The sequence below is a fragment of the Ruditapes philippinarum genome, unplaced genomic scaffold, assembly GCF_026571515.1.
Source record: "Ruditapes philippinarum isolate M1 unplaced genomic scaffold, ASM2657151v2 ctg7350_1_1_1_1, whole genome shotgun sequence".
Taxonomy (NCBI): Eukaryota; Metazoa; Mollusca; class Bivalvia; order Venerida; family Veneridae; genus Ruditapes; species Ruditapes philippinarum.
This window is the reverse complement of record NW_026865435.1, coordinates 32,472-54,234: the sequence shown is the minus strand read 5'-3', so window position 1 is coordinate 54,234 and position 21,763 is coordinate 32,472. Positions and strand designations below refer to the sequence as shown.

The following is a 21,763-nucleotide window of genomic DNA, read 5'->3' as shown; positions in this document are numbered from 1 at the left end:
TGTAATAAGTTACGATTATAAAAAAATCTATTAAGTCTGAATATAAAAGCGAACAGTACTGTTAAAAGAACGGTCAGCATTTTAGGAATTGCGCCGTTTCGTATGGAGACCGGTCGTTATGAGGGTCTGAGCATAGAAGATAGAATTTGTCCTTTTTGTAACGATAATTCAGTTGAAAATGAATTACATGTTTTGTTCAATTGTAAGGTTTATGATAATTTAAAAGTAGATTTGTAATCTAGAGCAATAGAGCGTGATAGTTTGTTCTCTGAAATGCAAGATTCTGATAAATATACTTACTTGTTTTTCAATAAAGAGCCAAAAATAATAAGATATTGTGCCAAAACCTGTAAAAATATTTTAAATATTTGAAACTATGTAAATAAAATATTACAATAGATGTGGAATGTTTCACATATTTTTATTACCTTATATATTTTTATTATATGTCAGAAACCTCTTAAATGCATGTGTTTCTATGTTGATATTCGTGCTTTTTATTTTATGTTGATATATATGTTTTACTAGAAATAATTGTTTTATGTCTTTCTTGTATAGAATTTCAACTCCATGCTAGTTTAGATCAACTGTTCGATTTAAATGTAATTTCTCACGACCATCTCTTATAATTCCGTATAGAATGGCATTGCATTTATTTATTTTGTTTTAAAAGATATATGTATGTTTTTATCATGTATATGCAATGATGAGATGTAAGAAAGATACTACTGTATTTTCAGGCATAAAAATGAAAATAGGAATTAAATAAGTGAACAATATATTTTTCTTTTGTTACTAGTAGATTAATACACAACAATAAAAAAGTCACTCAATCAATAAAATCTAATAATTTATTTAATATATAAAAGGAGAATTAACTTGAATTCTCGGGTAGAAAAATACATGCAGAAAAGGTACCCAACCTTTCTCTATCAACTATCGAGTAGAGCTATTCCACAATCGCAACTTTTCGGCCCTTTCCGTAAGTTTTCGGATAAGGACCTCGAACACAATAGTATGAGTACACAGAACGGCGGCGGTATGTCGGTCTAACATACGCTAAGAAGCTAAACATGTAAACAAATAGTAATTTACTGCTGGGAGTTGTTGACAAGTTTATTTCCAATATAACAAGTAAAAGTCCACCTAAGATAAGTGAAGTCATAGATACAAAAGCAAACAATACATTATTTATATATTTATCATTATAGTTGTAGAAACCGAAAGTACAAAATGCCAACCTGTTGACATTAAGTCCGGTTTGTTTGAAATTGTGTATCACTGGGCATATTTAAGTAAAACATGATTGTAAGACATATTTTCAATCATAACTGTACCGAAACAGATTGCATTTCAAATAAATAAATCCGTTTTACATAATTGAAGATTACACTCTCTGTTTCTGTTTACATCTGAAACCACGCAGTAGAACTACTTTCAATCCGTATTGTTTCCGGGGTTATTATAGATAATAGCCGAGGACGTTCCGATTGGCTATTCCATTCAAAGTATCATTTTTCTCCAGTAATCTCCTTTTTTTCCAGATTTTGCCGACATGACTGGTACATGTCTATAAGGGATTCTATCTATCTATCTATCTATCTATCTATCTATCTATCTATCTATCTATCTATCTATCTATCTATCTATCTATCTATCTATCTATCTCTATCTATTTCTATCTATCTATCTATCTATCTATCTATCTATCTATCTATCTATCTATCTATTTAATTTAATTTAATTTAATTTAATTTAATTTAATGTAATCGTAATTTTGGTTTGAGGTAGAACTATGCCATCTGATCTTAGTGTCGTTTCTTCCCTTCCATAAAAGTGAGCATAACATATAAATTCAATATACCTAAAGTGAGTAATAAAAATGTGTCTTTTACAATGCCCACCTTCTCTTCTCCTACTTTTAAAAATAAAGAAAAAAATTATAAAAGGATTTTAAGATAAGATCATGCACTTTAATTCATTACACAAACTTAGATAAGAAACTTCTAACAATGACAGATTGTTTTAAAATACGTAAAATTTTGTGTTAAGAGACACTGAACTTTTACAACAAAGTATGTTCTGCGTCTATTACCTTGATATAAGTCCGTATTTACAGGGGTCCTTTTCATTTGAAATCATTCATAATAAGTCCTTTGATCAAATTAAAGGGGTTTACCTAGTTTTGATTAAGGTCATCTATTTTAAGGTAAAAAAACTCAAAAAAGGTCAAAGACTGGTTCATTTTATCAGATTTCAAAAATATGATTGGACCCTGGATTCAAAGTGTGTATCGGAACTTTAAATCTGTGTCTATTAAATTTTCTGCAAGCCACGTGTCCATATTTTCATTTTCCGCATCTGTAAAGTAATTCTTCCAGTCTCCCACCTCGCCTAACAATAAAAGAATAAACGTTCATGATAGAAAGACCCAAAATTCAAAATCAAGTTTTAACTAAATGCTTGTTGCAAATAATTCATGAAACAGTGGAAATATAAATATGCAAGCGTGTAAAAATAAAAGCATACGTCACTAGACAAAACGCTAATTCACAAATTCAACAGAAATCCGCACAAAACACATAGCACAGTTTATAACATATACATGTTACCTGCATTTTGTGATTTAAACAAAAACACAAGTACTTTCGGTGCAAATAGTTTGATGTATATAGTATCACAGATAAAAAGAATGTTGACAAATAAGTTATTTAGCTCGTCTATTTTAGTAGTTAGTATGCTAAAATCTAGATCTTCAAGATAAAAGTCACATAAGGTCAGATTGGATACTTTTTATATAGAACAAATATAGACATAGTTTTTGTCTATGTTATGGTGACACAGTAAATTTGTTTTCATGCCAAAGGTTAATTGGTTTTATACTTGTATAATAATGTTATTTACGCCAGTTTTACCTTGTTATTCATAATTTCTGATTTTTTTTTTCAATCCGAAAATGATATTATAAAATGATACTATACTTACACTTGTACTGATATAATAGAAGAATAATCAATTTAACTTAACAAACAAATTAGTTGGTTGGTTAACTCTCATTATTTTATTTTTTTTGTACATTTGAAGGAAGATTAAAATATTAAGAAAATGGGCAAGTCTGACCTTTTCTGTAGAAACATGGTCTTCCAGCATGAAGCATAAAGTCTGGGAACACTTTTACTTCGGCATCAGCTCTTTTCAACTTTTGAAATGTACATGCATCCGCAATCATTTCAATGAGATCATCACTTCGTCCCGTTCCCAAGAATTTGTTGATTTTCTTTATTTCCAGGACAGAATTCTTCATTGAGAAAATACAATACCTTTTATGTATAAGCAGGTAACGTTCGAATGTGAATTATATGTAACAATATCATATAAGGCATGAACTGATAAATGAATATGGTTACGTTGATGATAGTACAGAGATATCATAATCAGTTAAATGTTAAAAGACATACTAACTCTAAATATGAATACATATTTTCTTCTTTGGATAGGGCAAATCTGTGTTTAAAACTTTTAGATTTTGCTTGAAAATTATCGCGCTCAATGTGAAAAAGCATTGTCGTAAAAGTAGCCGTGTGTGAATGCAGTAGTATATTGACTGTCATATAAAAAGTTTATCACTACTGTACTATATTCTAGAATACAAACCAAGCAGATGATCAGCTATATATCTTATAAGTAACCATTTTGGAAACATTGACAAAGCACCGAAATAAAAAAAAAGTTCTGAGAAATAAAATTATATAATTTTTGAGGTTTACTGGGCCTTTTACATGAAATACCTATAATAAATGAATGACTGTTATAATCATATCAAATTTCAAAATGTACCATATACTGTTTGAGAACATTTGGTTTATACAGAATTTATTTTAGTTCGATTGTGTAGAAAGCTATAAGCTTATAGACACACTTTCGAATCCATTCCTGGAACCAACCAGTACTGAGCAATGAGTGTAAAGTTTCTTGCTCAAGGAAACAACGACTTGCCCCTGACGGTGTATGAACCCAGGCGGCTAGCACATTTGTTTCTTCTTATGTTTCAAGGGGATTGCAAATTACCATTAATGTATGTGTTAATTATTGCGTAAACAATATAATAATTTTTATTAATTATATTAACTCACCTCCTTTAGATCTTCAAAATAAAGATTAAGTATCTGCTCAGGGTTCTCTTTAGAAAACTTCTCCCATTCTTTTACGTATCTAAACCATGGATAGTGCATATCTATAAAAAACATATTCAACAAATTGAAAATATATATTAATAACTATACGTATACAATACTCGCATAGTGTAAAATCGTTCTATTGGATATTATAGTGAAACGGTATATGGTTTAATGGAAAAATACTATTATACATTTAAACAAAACTTAACATTCAAATTGAAAATGAAATTGGGTACAATAAAAAACAACATGTGTATTTTTACCATGAAGAACATTGATTTCATTAAATGATTTATGTGTTATGAGTCTTATACGTATGTGTTATGTGAAGCACTAAATTCAAAATAGTAGACTTCAATAGCACAAACAATTACGAACAAATATACACACAAAAGCCATGTTCTCCGAGCATTTGTGGAAGAAACTCGTGGAAAGTTTGATTAAATCGATCTCCACCTATCGTCTTCATATGATGATAAAATGATACAAATGCATCTTTCGGGTTCCTCATAACATGTACAATCTTAATGCCTTTCTCAAATACTTCTCTGGGTGTTAACTTGAAAGGGAAATGGCAATTTAAGATTCTTCTGGACGGGATAGCTTCTGTCATCTCCGGTAACTGGAAGTCTAAAAATGCGGCTTCCTTTGTATTCGTGAGGTATTCAGAACTTCCGGCAATTAGCATGCTTATAATTTCCCATACCCAGTGAGTGCCTGTAAAAAAATATAGCGTGACAGAATTATCGAAAATCACTCTATCTATTTCCACATATAGATGTCAAAACATTGTTACTGCGACTCATAAAATTGCCTTCTACACTTTATCCTCTAATGTTCAGTTCTTTTAATTTCTAAATACACCTGAAATTTAATCATTATGTTTGCTAAAACATAATAATAAAAAGAAGATATGTACTTTGAATGAGAACCAATATATACCTATAGATAAAAAATAGAAAACAGCGCATTACATTTAAACCTTTATTAGTTACACGGTACAGCAGTCGTGCTGCATACATTATAATTCATGATAAAACGAATATATCTGAGTTGCACCTTAACAAAAGCATTTGAGCCACGCCATGACAAAACCAACATAATGGGTTTGCGACCAGCATGGATCCAGAATAGCCTGCGCAGGATCCATGCTGTTCGCTAACAAACCCTATAACAAGTAGAGAAACTGATAGCGAACAGCATGGATCCTGATCAGACTGCGCGGATGCGCAGGCTGGTCTGGATCCATGCTGGTCGCAAACCCATTATGTTGGTTTTGTCATGGCGCGGCTCATTTATATAATAAATAATGTAAATGTAATACCGCATTTAGGATAAGTAACAAGGTATACATCGTCGTCTCTGATATGAAGGTTTTTTATTCTCTCATTTTGTGCCGTCATGTCTTGATCAGGTACAAAACCTAATACTATCTCACTAAAGATAAATCAAAATAATAACACTTAGTTTAATGGGAACAAAAGCAGATGAATCAGGAAAACGAAAAGTTTTTGATAACTATGGAAAGCTACTCCTAAAAGTGACATTATTCTTGTATTTTCAATGTCTGAATATTCCAAAGAATTAACTGTTATAATGGTGATTGGCCAGCAGTTTATATTGGAAATTGATTGGGATGCAATAACAATCTGCCTAAATTATAAAGACTGCCCAACTCTTTGTATAAATTGAACGTTACAGGTAAATTTTAATGGATATTTACAGAACTTTTCTAGGGACACAAAGTAATTTATCGCTCATGCGAATTAAATTATAAAAATGTGTGTGTAATGACAAAATTTTAACTTGACCTTCACCTGTTCACAAAATAGCCACCGTAGCAATGCAATTTTTCATTATGAAAAGTGGTCCATTATAAGTAAATGACGTGCATAGTTTGCCCAATTATAATTAATAATTATGTAAATGCCATGATGTTTAGTTTTAACGGAATACGCAATTAAATTAATTGGAAACTCAGGAGCAGAATACTAGTTTTATTTATTTATTTCTCGTACGCTTATTTGTAATGAAAAACAATATCTACAAATGAAATATAAACTTACTTATATGTTAAACCAGACGAGTGCGTGTATTTAAGTGTTTTTCCGTCAGGTAATTCCAACGTTAATTTAGACATGATATTTGCCTGCAACTGTAATGTGAATACTGTATCAATATAATCGTCTGCTGCACATTTTAATTCTGTCATGGGACGATGATTTATTGAAACATTCACATGACAGATTCAAAGTAATTGGATGGTTAAAAGACTTCAGTGCTAATGCGTTTTAAGGTTGTTTTGTGTAGACATTCTGATATCCAATAATATAAGAAAAGTAAAACTAGAAGACTTAATTTTATATATCTATTTTGCGTTAATTGGGTGGTTGAAAGCAACAGATTTAATCAAGTGTAAAACATTATAATTATGACCCAGTAACGTGTATGGTTGTATTTTTCCTTATAATTGAAGTGAAATTTGTAAAATAAAAATGTTATTGTTACCAAAGAATACTAGCGTAGATTGATTCTTGTTATGTACATGACGAAATAAATAAATCCTATTTAATATTTAATGACATACTCATAAACGGCTAAAAAATAAGATTATATTATTAAACAAACTTTAAAGACTAAACGGTGCTTCTATTTGGTTTAATCTGGTAGTCAGTTAGCGTTTATTATTATTACATGTTTTTAATGTTTATTACAGTTATCACGCGGGTAGATTTATTTATCTGCACTTGCTGATATTGTCATGTGAGAATAACAAAAAAACATCTTTATCTATTTTCATCATACAAAATACTTTTGACTTCTTATATTTATCTTTTCAAGATAATTATAACATTTTCATCTTTACGGAACGTCGGTGGTTCTACTCAGGTGCCCGGTCGTTCCTGAAATAATGCATGGAAGGGCACCCAATGTCTTCCTCCACCAAGAAAGCTGGAACGTCGCTATATGACCTATATTGTGTCGGTGTGACGTGGACCCAAACAAACAAACATGTTCATCTCAAATTCACACCAGTATTGCACGTTTGTATATAGCGAACAAAATTGTGAGAGAAAAACAAGACAACAGTAACCTTACAGTTTAGACTATTACCAGTGCCAAATCATTTGTTATGGTAAACACTAGGAGAAAATAGTCTTTATATAAAAAGGAACAGCCAAACTAACAAGAGAAAATAATATGTGACACAACAAATGTGCAAAATGATTTTCACATAATTATCACTTAATGATTTGAATGTTTAATGCAAAGAATGACTGAATTGGCCAACCTTTCTTCGCCAACTTTCAATGACAACTACATGTTATATTCAATAATCCAAAATGTTCAGTGACAACTTATATTCAATAATCAAGAACTTCCAGTCGCAACTAGTACTCGATAATCCTAAACGAGCTCAAAAATAGATTATAGCAATACTTACTTATATATAAGAGGAGTATTTATTGCCTCTGAAAATTGATTGATATGAAAACTAACTTATACTTCTTTCGTACTAGTATAATCAGGTTTATGACACGGCAGTGGTTACAAATATTTGTCTCATCTTATCACATAATTTTTCGCTTAAAATTAAAGATTATGAAAATTCACAATTATTTTATGAAAGTAATGCGTTTTACGAATTCATTATTACTAAAACTGAAAACGTTATTCTGTGTCTGTTCTCTACAGGGTACAAAATACGTTTTTCTTGCATACTCCATTTTTGTGAAGTTCTTGTTGGTTGTCGGAAACACGTACATTCAATTCATTTTGTAAATGTGCATATCTTAGGCCACTTCTACACCTCATTAAGTTTCTAACCTATCACATAACATATAATCAGGCCCGACTGTTTTTTTTAAAATAATTCGCTGTTGCGGTCGCCGTTGCCGATGCCGTTGAATAATAATTTCGCAACTGTATGCATGAAATCGGTACGAGGGTAAATCTTCTAATGCATGTTCCTGTCAAACAACTTATGTCCACTTCTGAAATGTATTATAAATTCGTTTAAAAAATATGTTGCGCAGTGATTTCATTAAAAGCAATAAGAGGAACAAATTCCCTCCTAAAGATCCTCCAAGTAAACACATTCATGTATTCATGTAGTTGAACCAGTGATTAAAGATGAGTACACCTAGTAATATCAGTGTAAAGAGCGGGATAAAGATAAATACATTGAACGCTATAGTCTTGCATAAGCAGTAAAATTTAATACTTAACAATCACATCCAAAAAAGATATTCATTAAGTACTGCAATTTAGCAAACTAATAAGTTGTTTTACATCACATGCTTGCACAACAGTAAAGTTCATAGTTTTTAAAAAACATATTCAGTAACATGTGACTCTGCAAAATATGTACTTTAAAAGTACAACTGGGTGTTTTGTCGAATAAATGAAATATGCTTTCATTGAATTGTTTTTCTCAAATTTTTTTAGAAATTTAACTTAAGAAAATAGTATTCCTATCGGAACAAAAAAGCTTGTTAAAACATTTAAAACAATAATAATTTTTTTAAAGTTTTTTTTTCTTCTTCAAATGTGAAATTAAATGTTAGGTTGTTGTAATACAAGTCTACACGAAAATATTTCAAAAAAGAAAATAATAAGTTCGTATGTCACCAACATACAAAAAATACATTTCTGTTAGCAAGAAGAGACTCTCATGTTATATTTATATAGTGGGGGGATGGTTAGGCCAATCCTGCTTGAAGCAAGCTTATACATAGTCCAACTGTTTTAATGTCTTTGTGAACAAACACACATGCATAAGAATGTTCATACTCTTTACAATATTGAAGCAGTACATTATGTTTTCATCAGAACGTCTTCATTGTTGTATTTGCATAATTTTGAAAACAAAATATTACCACTCCCCCGTTCATTTAAAACAAGTGTTATTATTTATATTGTCAAAGTGTATATCTGAATTTAAGATCTGTTTCTATCAAGTTTTCTTCCAGCCATTTGTCCATATATTCATTCTGAGCAACTGTGAAATGATTTTTCCAATCCCCTACTTCTCCTGTTAAAATAAACACATACCTTCATTATAACATAATTGTTTAGATAAAGAGTTTTGCCTCACTTTAGGTACTTAATAGAATAAAACGAAAATAAAAACTTGAAAGATGCCTATCGTTTGATCAAATATCATTATACAGAGAAGGGAGAAAACAGCGTCAAGACACCACTGCCAGATAACTGAAGGGCAGTGCAAGAGAAATATTACTTTACCTTGATGTAAGGTTAAATTAGTTTAAAATAACGGTTAAGATCTACAATTAGGTTATCTGCATTTCTGGAACGCATATAGATATTGATAAATAGTATTTCTTTGTGAAATTTGACGTTTTACAATGTCTGGTCTGAGAACAAATCTATTATATATGTCAATTTGTAATCTGCGGCCAGGAACAATTTTAGTTTGTGTCTTATTGTCAAGGTTTCGTGATAAATCATTTTTTGCCGGAATTATTGCCCTTGGTGGAGTTTAATTGAGAGAATATGGCAGTATGACATTAGTATTATTTTCATTGTCTCCTTCTTTTAACTCTTTTGATTATTATTTAGAAACAAACAAAAGAAAAACATTACAAAAATAGGAGATACAATAAAATCAGTACCTTTTCTGTACATCACAGGCATTTTCTCTTTCATCGATTTGTTGTCATTTACTTTTATCTCAGCATCAGCTTTCTTGAGGTTTTTTAAAGTCGCATGATTCAGCAATTTGTCGTATTAGGTCGTCACTTCTGTCCGTACCTAGGAAATCATTGATTCGTTTGATTTCTCTTACAGGATCCTAAAAAGAAAAAAAAGAAATCAAATCATAGTCAATTCAATCAAATATTTTTTTGCAAAACCATATACGTGTTCACCGCCAAGTAACATTTTGGTGGTGCAATACAAAGTACATCAAAGTATGATTCATAAATAAAAAAATCACACTTTGAATATTCGATTTTTTTCGTTAATTCAATGATAAATTTTAGCTTAAATACATCTGTCCAGGTTTACATGTTTATACCTTTTACCTATATTTAACACTTAGAAATCTGGAAACAAAGTGATCCCTCGGAAGCATTAATCAAAACAAAATTACATAAGAATAGCAGACTCGGTTTGATTGAGTCTGTACATGAGGGATAATGAATAAGTGCAACATCCTCACGCCCCCTAGCACTGGCTTGAGCGGTACTCAATTCTCAACACTTAATAATGCTGGCATCAATGATCCCGAAGGACCAGAAAAATATAACAACACTGAAGTGAAGGACGGGGCAACTTTTTACAGCTGCCACACAACACTTGACACCTGCTGTCGTGAAGTATAAAAATCTGTAAACAAAGTGATCTCTCGGAAGCATTAATCACAACAAAATCGAAGTCAACGAATTAGTGTTGAAACGGTCCTTGTCCCAAAAGGGCTTTTACTAAATCGTTTTTAAATCGCAAATACTGGCTATGCCAGCTTTTTTGCCAAAAAATTTAACCTATTTAATGTTTGAATATCATTATATTTTAATTGTTCGTATTTTAGTACATGACTACTATACTAAACAATAGTGATATACCTCTTTCAGATCTTCAAAGAACAGATTTAAAATCTGATCTGAATGTTGTTTGGAAAACGTCTCCCATTCTTTTACGTAACTAAACCAAGGATAAAACATGTCTGGGGAAAAAAAGAACAAACAACTAGAAGGGTCAATATCATTTTGTATATAACAGTATACTGTATATTACTTTCTTAATCAAACCTGGAATAAAGTAGGTATGCAAATGAAAATTCTAACATTGTTTGGCTCATAACTGTTACATTTTTTGGTATTAATTTACAAGGGTAACTGCACTTAAGATTTTACGAAGATCATTTCGGCCGAAACTTCAAGAATGTTGCCTTTTTCTTTTTAATCTCGTTTCGGAACAACAACATATAGTATTACATAATATATACAAAACGACAAATTTCAGTACATCTTCGGTATTAAAACAAAGGTAAAGAAACTATGACTAGCATATATACTCACAAATGCCGTAGTCTCCAAGCATCAGTGGAAGAAAATCTTGAAAGGTTCTTGCAAAAGTATCGTTGAGCATCGGCTTCATGTGATGATAAAAGGAAACAAAGGCGTCCTTTGGATTTCTCATGACATGCACGATTTTTGTTCCTTTCTGTAACATTTCCCTCGGTACAAGTTTACAAGGGTAATGGCTGTTTAAGACTCTTGGAGACGGAATGCTTCTTATAATTTCTGGTGAACGGAAATCTAAGAAAGCTGCCTCTTTTGTTTTCGTTTCGTATTCGGAATTTCCTCTTTTTAACATAACCAATATTTCCCAAACCCAATGGGTTCCTGAAAACAGACATAGACAGAAGTTTCTATAAATTTCAGTTATATATATTATACTCTAGGAAGATGATGGCGCAATATCAATTAAGAAGTGTATTAGGACTTTGTAGAATAAGTGATTCATATAAATGATGCTTGTTACTCTCCATTACTTGTCTTCCATGTTGGATCGCTATGACTTTTTCTTTAACACAAAAGCTCCATTTACCCGGTTATATTTTTTGTGAACATACGCGAACATAAAAAGATCGCGAAGTTAAACATAAGACTAAGATACCTTTTTGAAAACAGAATAAAAATTATGATCAAATGGAAGTTAAAAAGAGCTGTCGTAAAAATTACCACATTTTGGATAAGTAGCCAAGAATATGTCATCGTCGCGTATATCAAGGTCTCGAATATTTTCAATCTGTGTCCTTAAATCTCGATTTGGGAAAATATCAAGATGTTTGGTACTGAAATAATGATACATGTCCCTTAGTAATATATACATACATGTATCAATACATGTCATACATGTAACAGATATTATTCCAATACTAAATACATTGTATATATTAACATATAAGTCTTTTTTAATAGTTTACAAACATTAGTTGCATATAAGAGAAATTTGATAAAATCAATTTAAAAGTTACTTTCAAGATGAAAGTAAGGTTTATGTATGCATTTCTAATGTAACACCAATCTAGTTCTATTTTTCAAAACCCTTGTCAAAGTAAAGTAGCTAAATTAAAGACAGTCATTATTTTTATTATTAAAAAAAGAAACGGAATAGACTGTTTCTCGGTTATCACCCCCGGTATTCAAAAGAACACTACATAAGTAAAGTAGTTCTTGAAAATTTTGAAAATAAACGTGAATACACGATTGTTAATATTTTAACAAAGAGAAAAAGAGAAATACAACTTACTCAAATGTTATGCCATATGCGTGGATAAATTCTCAGATTTTCCATTTAATTAACTGTAGTTATTGCCCATTGTGCCCTGTGTTTCTATCTGTGACGCAATCGCACCCCGACTTTATACTTTATATGCAAAACAATTGATATCCATCATTTAATTTCTTTATCATGCTGTTGATGTTCTAGTTTTTCAGCTCGGTAATTTCTATGTGACCTATAATCAAATTCTTTTCACAGGAGTGAGAAAAGTGCAGCGGAACTCTACGAAACAGAGTTCCCTGCCGCTAAACATCTATTATAGATAAATATAATAAAATATCTTAACCGTGAATATAGCCCCATAATAAATGAAATTGTCCGCCGAATTTCAGGTTAACAGAAGCACGAAGAGAAATGTAATATCAATTTTGAGGCTGAATACAAGTCACGAGTCCCCCTATTGGGGTATAATGTAAAGACGAGAGAAATAACTACGCCTAACATGATGGACCCGACCCTTGGCAAACCGTTACTGAGCTATCTCGGCCACTTGCATTCTTGTTCCGGTTATTAACATTCCAATACCTTGAATTTCTTAAGTTATTTTACTATAGTTCATTAAAGAGATAACATTTTAAAATACAATGCTTGTTTTTAAATACTATAATGAAAGAAATAAAAAATTCTAAAAACACATTTTTTCTTCAAAAATATTGTCTAGTTCATGTTTAACTGGAACAAAGTGCGATTGGGTAAATTTTAGCTATTTGCTCATTTTGTTAATTAACCGATTACAATATACTTTTTACAGTACGATTTTCCATAGCGATGTATGTTGCATTTCGGCATGCGCATTCTGCATAGGCAAGCTATAACGATAGAATTACATTTTAGTCTTATAAGGCTTTAAAAGGATGTGATTTTAAGTTATGTCACAAAGAAATTTTGAAAAATTAAGCGGAGAGATACTTAAAACGTGAATTGATATTTATAAAGATATACAAAATAGCGGACTTAAATTCAACGCCAAAATCCTCTTTCAAGTATCATTAGTGACTTTTTAGCAGTAATTTAAATTAAAATAAGCAGAGTGTAATAAGATCATTTTATACCCATGTATTACCGTAATAGAAAGTGAGCACCGAAACGGGCTATCTGATTTTGTACGAGGGGCGAGCCCGATATTATCAGATGTCCGGTTGTTTTGTTCTTCTATTTTGTTCATAGTTCAACATAAAAGCCGTTCTGTCTTCACAATATTTGAAACAGGCATAAAATACCATATGAACGTAACATCTGAATATGAAATTTCTGTCGCTTTCATTTCTCTGCCTCAAATATGTAAACCCAGCAAAAATGAGCCAATCAATGGGCATGTTTGAGTGCGTGGTAACAAATAACGCACTCCAGTTAACGCACTGTGCATTAATGTTATAGATTAAACCCTGACAACATGGTCAACAAAGTCTCAAAAAACTATGATAAAATAATAACACAATATATTGGATATTCCTTTCTGAAGCGATTGTCAGGCTAATAAAGTCAATAAAAAAAAAAAAAAAAAATTAAAAAGTTAAAAGCAAAGAAAATTAAAACAAATAATACAAAAAAAAAAAAAAAAAAAAAAAATATAATATATTGCCAGCTAGATATAATATATATATAAAAAAAGGTGGTTTTCATAAGTACCTGACAGAGGATTAATCTATATAAAACTATGAATAAATGAATTAATCGGTATTTAAAGTTATCTTTTATTAATACCAATCTCATAAATGTAAATGATTTTGTAGAAGTGTAAAAAGAAATTTGTACAATTACCAACGGATTATCATGTATTGAACGAGGAACCGGATATAAAAAATGTGTGTATATTCCAAAATCTTAACTTCTCAAGAGGTTTTAAAAATATATAAAAAGATTTCTGTTTAGGCATCTCATCCAGGTCGGAAAAGGATAAAAATTAGCTAAACTGTATAAACGGGTACAATTTAAAAATTATAATATCACGTAAGTATCACAATATTCTGCAAGAATGATAATATAAACCTCAAAATAATATGTTATAAAATTTATTAAAAATAAGTTATATTTTATGTTATAAAATAGTATTTATATAGAGACATTTCTAACAACATATAATATATATAATAAATGATATAGTTCCAATTATTTTGAACAATAAATATCAAATAGATAAGTAAATCGTAAATATATATAAACATAATATCATATATATATAACAAATTGGCCACAAAGCTATAAAGAATCTTTTATGTGTTTTTTAAAAGCTATTTTATATGATTTTTATTTTTTTTACTTACACTAACTCGAATTGATTAATGCATTTTCTACTATTGGACTTTTAATCCTTTGCAATTGCGCAAAATACTGCGCGAATAAATTAATATTACCGGATCAAATTATATTCATGCATCGTAAAAAAATATATTGGCAAATTTGAGATTCCATCTCAAGTTTTCATACAGTACAAGGAATTAAAGACTGAGAGACACATGTGTATGAAAGGCAATCAGGTATAAGTCCAACATATGTGCCAAGTATGAATAGTAATTTGACAAAGATTTATAATAATAGATTTAGATAGCAAATTATGAACTAATGTAACAAGGGATCTTTTCAATAGTAAATCACATTTTACACACAAATGATCAATGGTATTATAGGCTAAATATAAGGTTTTACGATAAAATTGGAGACAACGTATGATACTAAGAATTAAGATATTACACAATTTTAGCATGCCAATAAGACTTATAATATAAGATCGTAAGTACCGAGTACCAAGTTGAAAAATCATTGTAGAATCACAAATAAATATGAAGATATTTTGGGCAAAAATTTTTACCGTTAAGTTTAAAGGTGCATTTGCCCTCTACTTTACAAAAAAAATAATACATTCATAAAAAAGATCGAATTTGTATGAAATGAATCCGATAATATAATGCGGAAATATACGTTAAATTCGGTATGCTCTTTGTTTCCATTGATATAGGATGACCAAAGGAGGTTCATTGTCAATAGAAAATTGTACCTCCGATTTCGCACAAGAGTGCAGAACTTTATAGGTTATAAATCTCATTTTGATTTGTAACTGGACAAATCAAAATAAGAAACGGAAGTCGTATAAAACAATTAACATTAACGAATATAGCTATTCTTGTATTTTATTGAAAATTCTATTTAATGCGAGGCTTTAAGAATAAAAATATGATAATATTCGTAACAAATGCTTAACCAGCCAGTTTTGTCCTAAATAGAATATTTTAGTTATCAGTCGATAAGTTTTAGATTCCTAATAAAATGTCTAGAATTTATGTGAACTTGTCTACTATATATTATCTTGGAACTGGAACAAAATATATAGGTTTCTAGACTGCAATTGGTATTCCAACTTGTTTTACTGCAACTTTTTGCCATTCATGACTTTGCACGTACATGGTACAGGTGACATGCAATACACGTAAATTCACAGCAATATATAGGACAGCTCTGTTGGACGCAGGTACAATAATCTTATATGTAAGGCAAAGTGTAACATTCAATTAAAAATATAAGTACATAAAATGTACTAATACGGGTTACAAGGAAAAATTTTATGCGCATAAGATGTTAAAACACGTTGCATTGGTGTCGAATATCTAAATCGACATTGTTTTTCGCGTAAAATTGTTTATTTCACAATACAGTTACATTAAATTTACAATACAATACAACTACGTTACAATACAATTAACTATTACTTATAAAACATAAAGAAAATATCCTTTCAGAAATACAATGTAAGGTGTTTTAAAGTTAAGGAAAAGATTAAGTGTGAGTCTTTTAAACTTCCATTTTGCATTAAAACTGTGGCACTATATAATAGGAAATTTCCAACCATTATTCTTATTATTAGATTATTATTCTTTTCCACCTTTGAAAATAGCTGTCCGGGTGCGGTTTTCATGTTTTAACATATTAAAACTAATTTGATGTCATAATGAGTACGAATGTGTTGTTTATATTTCTCTATATTCTGGGACTAAAATGTACTTTTCTGTCCCACCTATATCTAAAGCGTGTATCTGAACTTGAGATCAGTATCTATCAAATTTTCTTCAATCCACTCATCTATTTGTTCATTTTGTGCAACTGTAAAAATATTCTTCCAGTCACCGACCTCTCCTACAAAAGAATCAATATATATCACTGTGTTAGAATTATAACTAAAAACAACAACGTAATGCTCAAACGCCTTTAAACTCCTAAATTAAAAAGAAATTGTCGTCAAATAAGTAAAAATGATGCTTAGATTGTAATCCTAAATTCAGCCGTTAAATTACATCAGAGGGTATACATCTTTTGACAATGACAAATACATTTTATTATACATTTTTTTCTAAACAATCAACTGTCACGCCAATTTCCGTGTATATACCTTTTCTATACATCAAAGGCATTTGTTTCTTCATCTTTTCATCGTACTCTTTGATTTCGGCGTCAGCTTTCTTCATATTCTTAAAGTCACACGATTCAGCGATCTGTTGTAAGAGCTCTTCACTTCTACCGGTACCAAGAAAGTCATTTATTCTTTTGATTTCTCTAACAGGTCCTGATGTATATGAAGTAAAATTGCAGATATGAAAAAAAGCTGAACTTGAAAAAAAAAACATTAGATCGTCTATTCTCAAAAACCATTACAGTTATGTGAAGATCAAACACAAGTGTTGAAAATTACGTACAATTAACAACAAAGCCTTTTAAAGCACATTGTGTCCAGAAACGTAATATTAATTTTTGCTTTCTTAGAAAGGGCAAATATTAATTTTGTAACATTTAAGAAATGGTATTAGAGAATGTTAGATGCTTGTTACCTAAAAAGGTAGTACTAAATGTAAAACAATTTGTCACAAAAGTAACAAAATGTACACAAAGTAGTATTTTGACTTTCGTACAAAATCGCTATAAGTGTATATACTCATTGCCAAAAAGCAACAGAAGAAAAAGATGGCTCAGATAATTGGTCATCGAGTATCGTTTTTGACAACTATTTAGGTACACCTAAAATAAAAAGCATAATAGCAACAAAAAAGCAAGTTGGGGGTATAATGGGCCTTTAACATCGAAAAGCCAAGTATCTGGCTACGTGACGATATTTTCTATGTTGGAGATTTTTCATCTGATATCATATATGAGCCGCGTCACGACAAAACCAACGTAATACGTTTGCGACCAGCATGGATCCAGACCAGCCTGCGCATCCGCGCAGTCTGATCAGGATCCATGTTGTTCGCTATCAGTTTCTCTACTTGTAATAGGGTTTGTAAGCGAACAGCATGGATCCTGATCAGACTGCGCGGATGCGCAGGCTGGTCTGGATCCATGCTGGTCGCAAACGCATTACGTTGGTTTTGTCGTGACGCGGCTCATATTGTAATTTAATAAATACCTCTTTCAGATCCTCGAAGAAGAGATTTAAGATTTGTTCTGGGTGCTGTTTTGAAAATCTTTCCCATTCTTTGACATACTTGAACCATGGGTAGTACAAGTCTGAAATATATTGAGAATTATGACGTAGAAACTTAATGTGAGATAACAACATGTACGGGATTATAACATGTTTTTTGGGGTTTTTTTTCATATTATTTTATTCATTAACTTTTTTGCAAGGTGCGCAGTTCTTAACTTCACAACTTTTTACAAGAAGGAACAATCTCAGATGCCTTTTGTTACATTACATTGATAACAAGATAGCACCCAAGTAGAACCACCAACCTCTCGTAAGCTAACTTGGTAGATTTTTCACCTAAAATGATTCATATTCTGACAGGATTCGAACCCATAACGGTGATTAGCGAGTGATTCGAAATCATCTAGATTTACCAAAACCATTCGACCACGGAGGCGTCTAAGTAAATATTTTGCAAACAAATCAGTTACTAGTACACTATAAAATGGCATCATTCTGTACATATATAGAAATTGGATAGATTGATTTATTGATTAGTTGGGTTTAAAGTTACTCCGACACTGTAATAGTCATGTGGCGACTTTTCAGCTTTTCTGGTGGAGAAAGACCTCGTGTGCCCCTAAGAACGTTGTGTAATATTGTATCCGAGTCGAACCTCCGGCTTATAATATGCTAGCTTTCTTACATGCACTTATCCAAAGTCTCTGGCGGGAGTCGAACACAAGGCAGTTAGGAACAAGAGGTTTGAAATAAATAAAAAACAAACCTTTACCACAGGACCGTGGGTCATGTTAGATAAATGGTCAAGTAAAAAGCTGGTTTAAAACAAAAATGTTACATGAATAGTAATCATTAAGCTTATTGACAAGCATAAAGTAAAATATACAACTCACAAACGCCATGCTGTCCCAACATTAGCGGAAGGAAGTCTTGGAAACTCTTCGAAAACATGCCTCCTAACATTGTGTTCGAATGATGATAAAAAGAGACAAAGGCGTCCTTTGGGTTTCTCATGACATGTACTATTTTTGTTTTCTTCTGTAGCATTTCTTTCGGTATAAGTTTACAAGGGTAATGGCAGTTCAATATTCTTGGAGACGGAAGACTTCCAACAACTTCCGGTGACCGGAAATCTAAGAAAGCTGCCTCCTTCGTTTTAGTTTCGTATTCGGCGTTGCCTCGTTTTAACATTACCAATATTTCCCAAACCCAGTGAGTACCTGAAGTAAAGGTAGAATGATTTTAAAAGAATAAAAATCACCATTCATTGAAATTGTATTTACTATAGTGCAATTAATGGAGTTAAATTCAAGAACATAATTATGATATATGGATTTCTTTGTTATGCTGTTGCTATTGCTAAACACTTTGAATACCCATATATCTTTTCATCTGTAAGAAATATATGCCTTGATAAAGGAAAATGGTGTTTCAGTGAATTGCAGTATAAAAAAATTAAAAGATTTTAGAAAAATCTGACAAATATTTTATGGATCTTCGTACCGCATTTAGGATAAGTAGCTAGGTATATATCGTCGTCACGTATGTCAAGCTCCTGTATAGATTCAATCTGTAACTTTAAGTCACGGTTTGGAAAAAGCATTTTCTTGCTGAAAAAATAAAAACAAACACAAAAAACACGATAAAATCAACAAGTTCTTTAAATAGAATAAAACCAATAGAATGCATTTGATGCAAATAGTAGAATCTGTCATAAGTTATTTTTTAGTACATGGACATGTGCCATATGATGTATAACTGTGTGATATTATTTCGGAGTGTTTGTCACATAAATGTAGTTTGATCACAGGATATGTAAGTCGATCCCTTTCTTTACATGGCTTAATTAAATTGGCAAACCCTAGGCCTATGTTAAATTATTTTTTCATATTATTATGACCTTTAAACAGTCAAGTCTTGAACATGTAATTAGACTTGCACATGCAAAAAGATTGAACTGAACAATTATCACGTCACGTGGTCATGATAACCCAATTTACAATATGCATGATACTTACATAATCAGGTAAGAAATACTCGGAAATGCTTAATCTTATGTTGCTAGAACTTGTTGCCCAACCCATTTGCTTTTGCTATATACTTATCATTTGGATCAAACTTGTTTACGACTATGTCAACATAATAAGTAATGCATGTAAAAAATTTTGGTTTAAAAATATCTGTTTAATCTCGATCGCGTAACAAGTTCTTGCGACTTATATTAATTGCTTTCGAGTCCACTTCCTGGAGCCAACCAGAACTAGTGTCATATGAAGAAACATGGTCGTGACCCGACTAGGACTCGAACCCATAATCTCTCGGTTAAGAGGGTTGAAAGCCAATCCCTTATTATTTTTACAGTGGCGGAGAAAAATGGGATCTACAATCCAAGATAAAAATAACACTATATAAAAACCTCAAAAATGAATCAAACTTTTAAAAATACAAAACTATATGACTTACTAGTGTGTCATGCCGTATGCATGTACGAATTCGTCACTTCCTCCATTAGGATATTCCACAGTCAGTTTTGCCATATTTCCTTTTTGTATTTTGTTCATTAACCGCTTTAACTATTCACTCCCTACTCGTTGCCTTCATTCGTAATATAACCTACCTTTTAACCTTTTACTATTATCATTGTTCGCATTTTCGCTGACGTTGTTTAAACATTACAGTTAAGACGGGAGAGAATGAGTACATAATATTTAATTATGTCCCTTTTGTAAGGAAGATTTCAGAAGCTTGATATTCTGTCAATACAAGAAACATGTTGTCAAACATTTAAGAATAAACGTCAAATATATACACACTACATAATGAATAAACACAACGAATGTGGAAATGTAGCGGAAGACTTGATGACACAGCAAACATTGATTTTCCTACATGTTAGTGGAAAGTATGGAACGCCATAGCTCCCTTATATACACACTTCTAAAGTGGTGAATGATGCTGTGATTTGGATAAATGGTGATGTCGTTTTATTAAAAACGGTGCAATGGTTTTGATATATGTATATGGTAATGTGGTTTCCATGTATGGTAATGTCGTTTTCATGTATGGTAATTATATACATTTGTACTCGTATGGTGATGTTATTTTTATTTATGGTAATATCGTTTTTATGTATGGTGACGTGGTTATGATAAATTGGTTAATGGTTTAGGTATATGATGCTGTTTTATACGGTGTTCAGTTTGGACAATCGTGTTTTTTATTTCGTCCTTCTCCGCGATGTACGATGGTATGAAAACGCGATGGCACGATGGTACGATGGTGAAAATACGATTGTACGATGGTGAAAACGCGATGTAACATCGCGTTTTCACATCGTACTTTTGCGCCTTTGCGATTTCACGATCGTACCATCGCGTTTTCATCATCGTTCCATCGTGTTTAAACCATCGTACCATTGTGCCATTGCGTTTTCACCATCGTACCATCGTGCATCGCGGGTACAGACTAAATAAAAAATCCCGATTGTCCAAACGTAACACCGTAGTTTTGATATATGGTGATGTCGGTTTGATGAAGGTGATGTGGTTTTCCTATATGGTGTTGTGATTTTGATAAATTGTGTTGTCATTTTGATAAATTGTGATGTCATTTTGATATAATTATGGTGATGTGATTTCCAAATATGGTTCTATCATTTTATATCTGGTGCTGTGATTTCTACAAATGGTGATGTGTGTTTGATATTTGGTGCTACCTACACATATTTATGAATGACCTTGAACACTACCTAAAAAGAATTTCTGTAACTATACTCACATTGTTGCCAATCACGTAAGGGTTCTTTGATTTATTCAAGGTGAACAAGTGAAGTTTGTCACAACCATGAAAACCCGTAGCC

General features: G+C 31.5%; 3 protein-coding genes across 4 annotated transcripts; all 3 read right to left on the bottom strand.

Moving 5' to 3' along the window:
- Window positions 1–2,207: 2,207 nt before the first annotated feature.
- LOC132728993 (sulfotransferase 1B1-like) lies at window positions 2,208–6,396 on the bottom strand. Of its 2 annotated transcripts, none has more exons than XM_060714717.1 (6): window positions 6,245–6,396; window positions 5,503–5,615; window positions 4,557–4,895; window positions 4,134–4,234; window positions 3,121–3,298; window positions 2,208–2,394 (listed from the first exon to the last, which is right to left on the bottom strand). In XM_060714717.1, the coding sequence occupies exons 1-6, from the start codon at window positions 6,388–6,390 to the stop codon at window positions 2,282–2,284; spliced, it is 990 nt and encodes a 329-aa protein (XP_060570700.1). In that variant the 5' UTR covers window positions 6,391–6,396; the 3' UTR covers window positions 2,208–2,281. The 2 variants fall into 2 exon arrangements, with proteins under 2 accessions (XP_060570700.1, XP_060570701.1); XM_060714718.1 differs by having other exon boundaries at window positions 4,569–4,895.
- Window positions 6,397–9,072: 2,676 nt separating this feature from the next.
- On the bottom strand, window positions 9,073–12,485 carry LOC132728994 (sulfotransferase 1A1-like). Its single transcript, XM_060714719.1, has 6 exons — window positions 12,459–12,485; window positions 11,888–12,000; window positions 11,222–11,548; window positions 10,766–10,866; window positions 9,815–9,993; window positions 9,073–9,213 (listed from the first exon to the last, which is right to left on the bottom strand). The coding sequence occupies exons 3-5, from the start codon at window positions 11,517–11,519 to the stop codon at window positions 9,880–9,882; spliced, it is 513 nt and encodes a 170-aa protein (XP_060570702.1). The 5' UTR covers window positions 11,520–11,548; window positions 11,888–12,000; window positions 12,459–12,485; the 3' UTR covers window positions 9,073–9,213; window positions 9,815–9,879.
- A 3,875-nt stretch (window positions 12,486–16,360) lies between these two features.
- On the bottom strand, window positions 16,361–20,677 carry LOC132728992 (sulfotransferase 1A1-like). Its single transcript, XM_060714716.1, has 7 exons — window positions 20,368–20,677; window positions 19,408–19,514; window positions 18,798–19,124; window positions 17,848–17,984; window positions 17,483–17,495; window positions 16,873–17,046; window positions 16,361–16,619 (listed from the first exon to the last, which is right to left on the bottom strand). The coding sequence occupies exons 1-7, from the start codon at window positions 20,463–20,465 to the stop codon at window positions 16,507–16,509; spliced, it is 969 nt and encodes a 322-aa protein (XP_060570699.1). The 5' UTR covers window positions 20,466–20,677; the 3' UTR covers window positions 16,361–16,506.
- Between the last annotated feature and the right edge of the window lie 1,086 nt (window positions 20,678–21,763).

Bases quoted from the DNA above. Each gene is read 5' to 3' on its own strand.
- LOC132728993 (XM_060714717.1), bottom strand. From the start codon at position 6,390: ATGACAGAATTAAAATGTGCAGCAGACGATTATATTGATACAGTATTC. The intron at 4,235-4,556 runs GTTCGTAATTGT...TGTTTTTTATAG, and splicing joins TGGCTTTTGTGTGTATATTT to ATATGCACTATCCATGGTTT. The intron at 3,299-4,133 runs GTGAGTTAATAT...TTCTCAATGAAG, and splicing joins ATTTTGAAGATCTAAAGGAG to AATTCTGTCCTGGAAATAAA.
- LOC132728992 (XM_060714716.1), bottom strand. From the start codon at position 20,465: ATGAACAAAATACAAAAAGGAAATATGGCAAAACTGACTGTGGAATAT. The intron at 17,985-18,797 runs GTGAGTTGTATA...AATATATTTCAG, and splicing joins GTTGGGACAGCATGGCGTTT to ACTTGTACTACCCATGGTTC. The intron at 16,620-16,872 runs GTATATACACGG...ATTCTTTTGTAG, and splicing joins GCCTTTGATGTATAGAAAAG to GAGAGGTCGGTGACTGGAAG.
- LOC132728994 (XM_060714719.1), bottom strand. From the start codon at position 11,519: ATGTTAAAAAGAGGAAATTCCGAATACGAAACGAAAACAAAAGAGGCA. The intron at 10,867-11,221 runs GTGAGTATATAT...TTTTTTCCCCAG, and splicing joins GCTTGGAGACTACGGCATTT to ACATGTTTTATCCTTGGTTT. The intron at 9,994-10,765 runs GTATATCACTAT...TTTTCTTTTTAG, and splicing joins TCTTTGAAGATCTGAAAGAG to GATCCTGTAAGAGAAATCAA.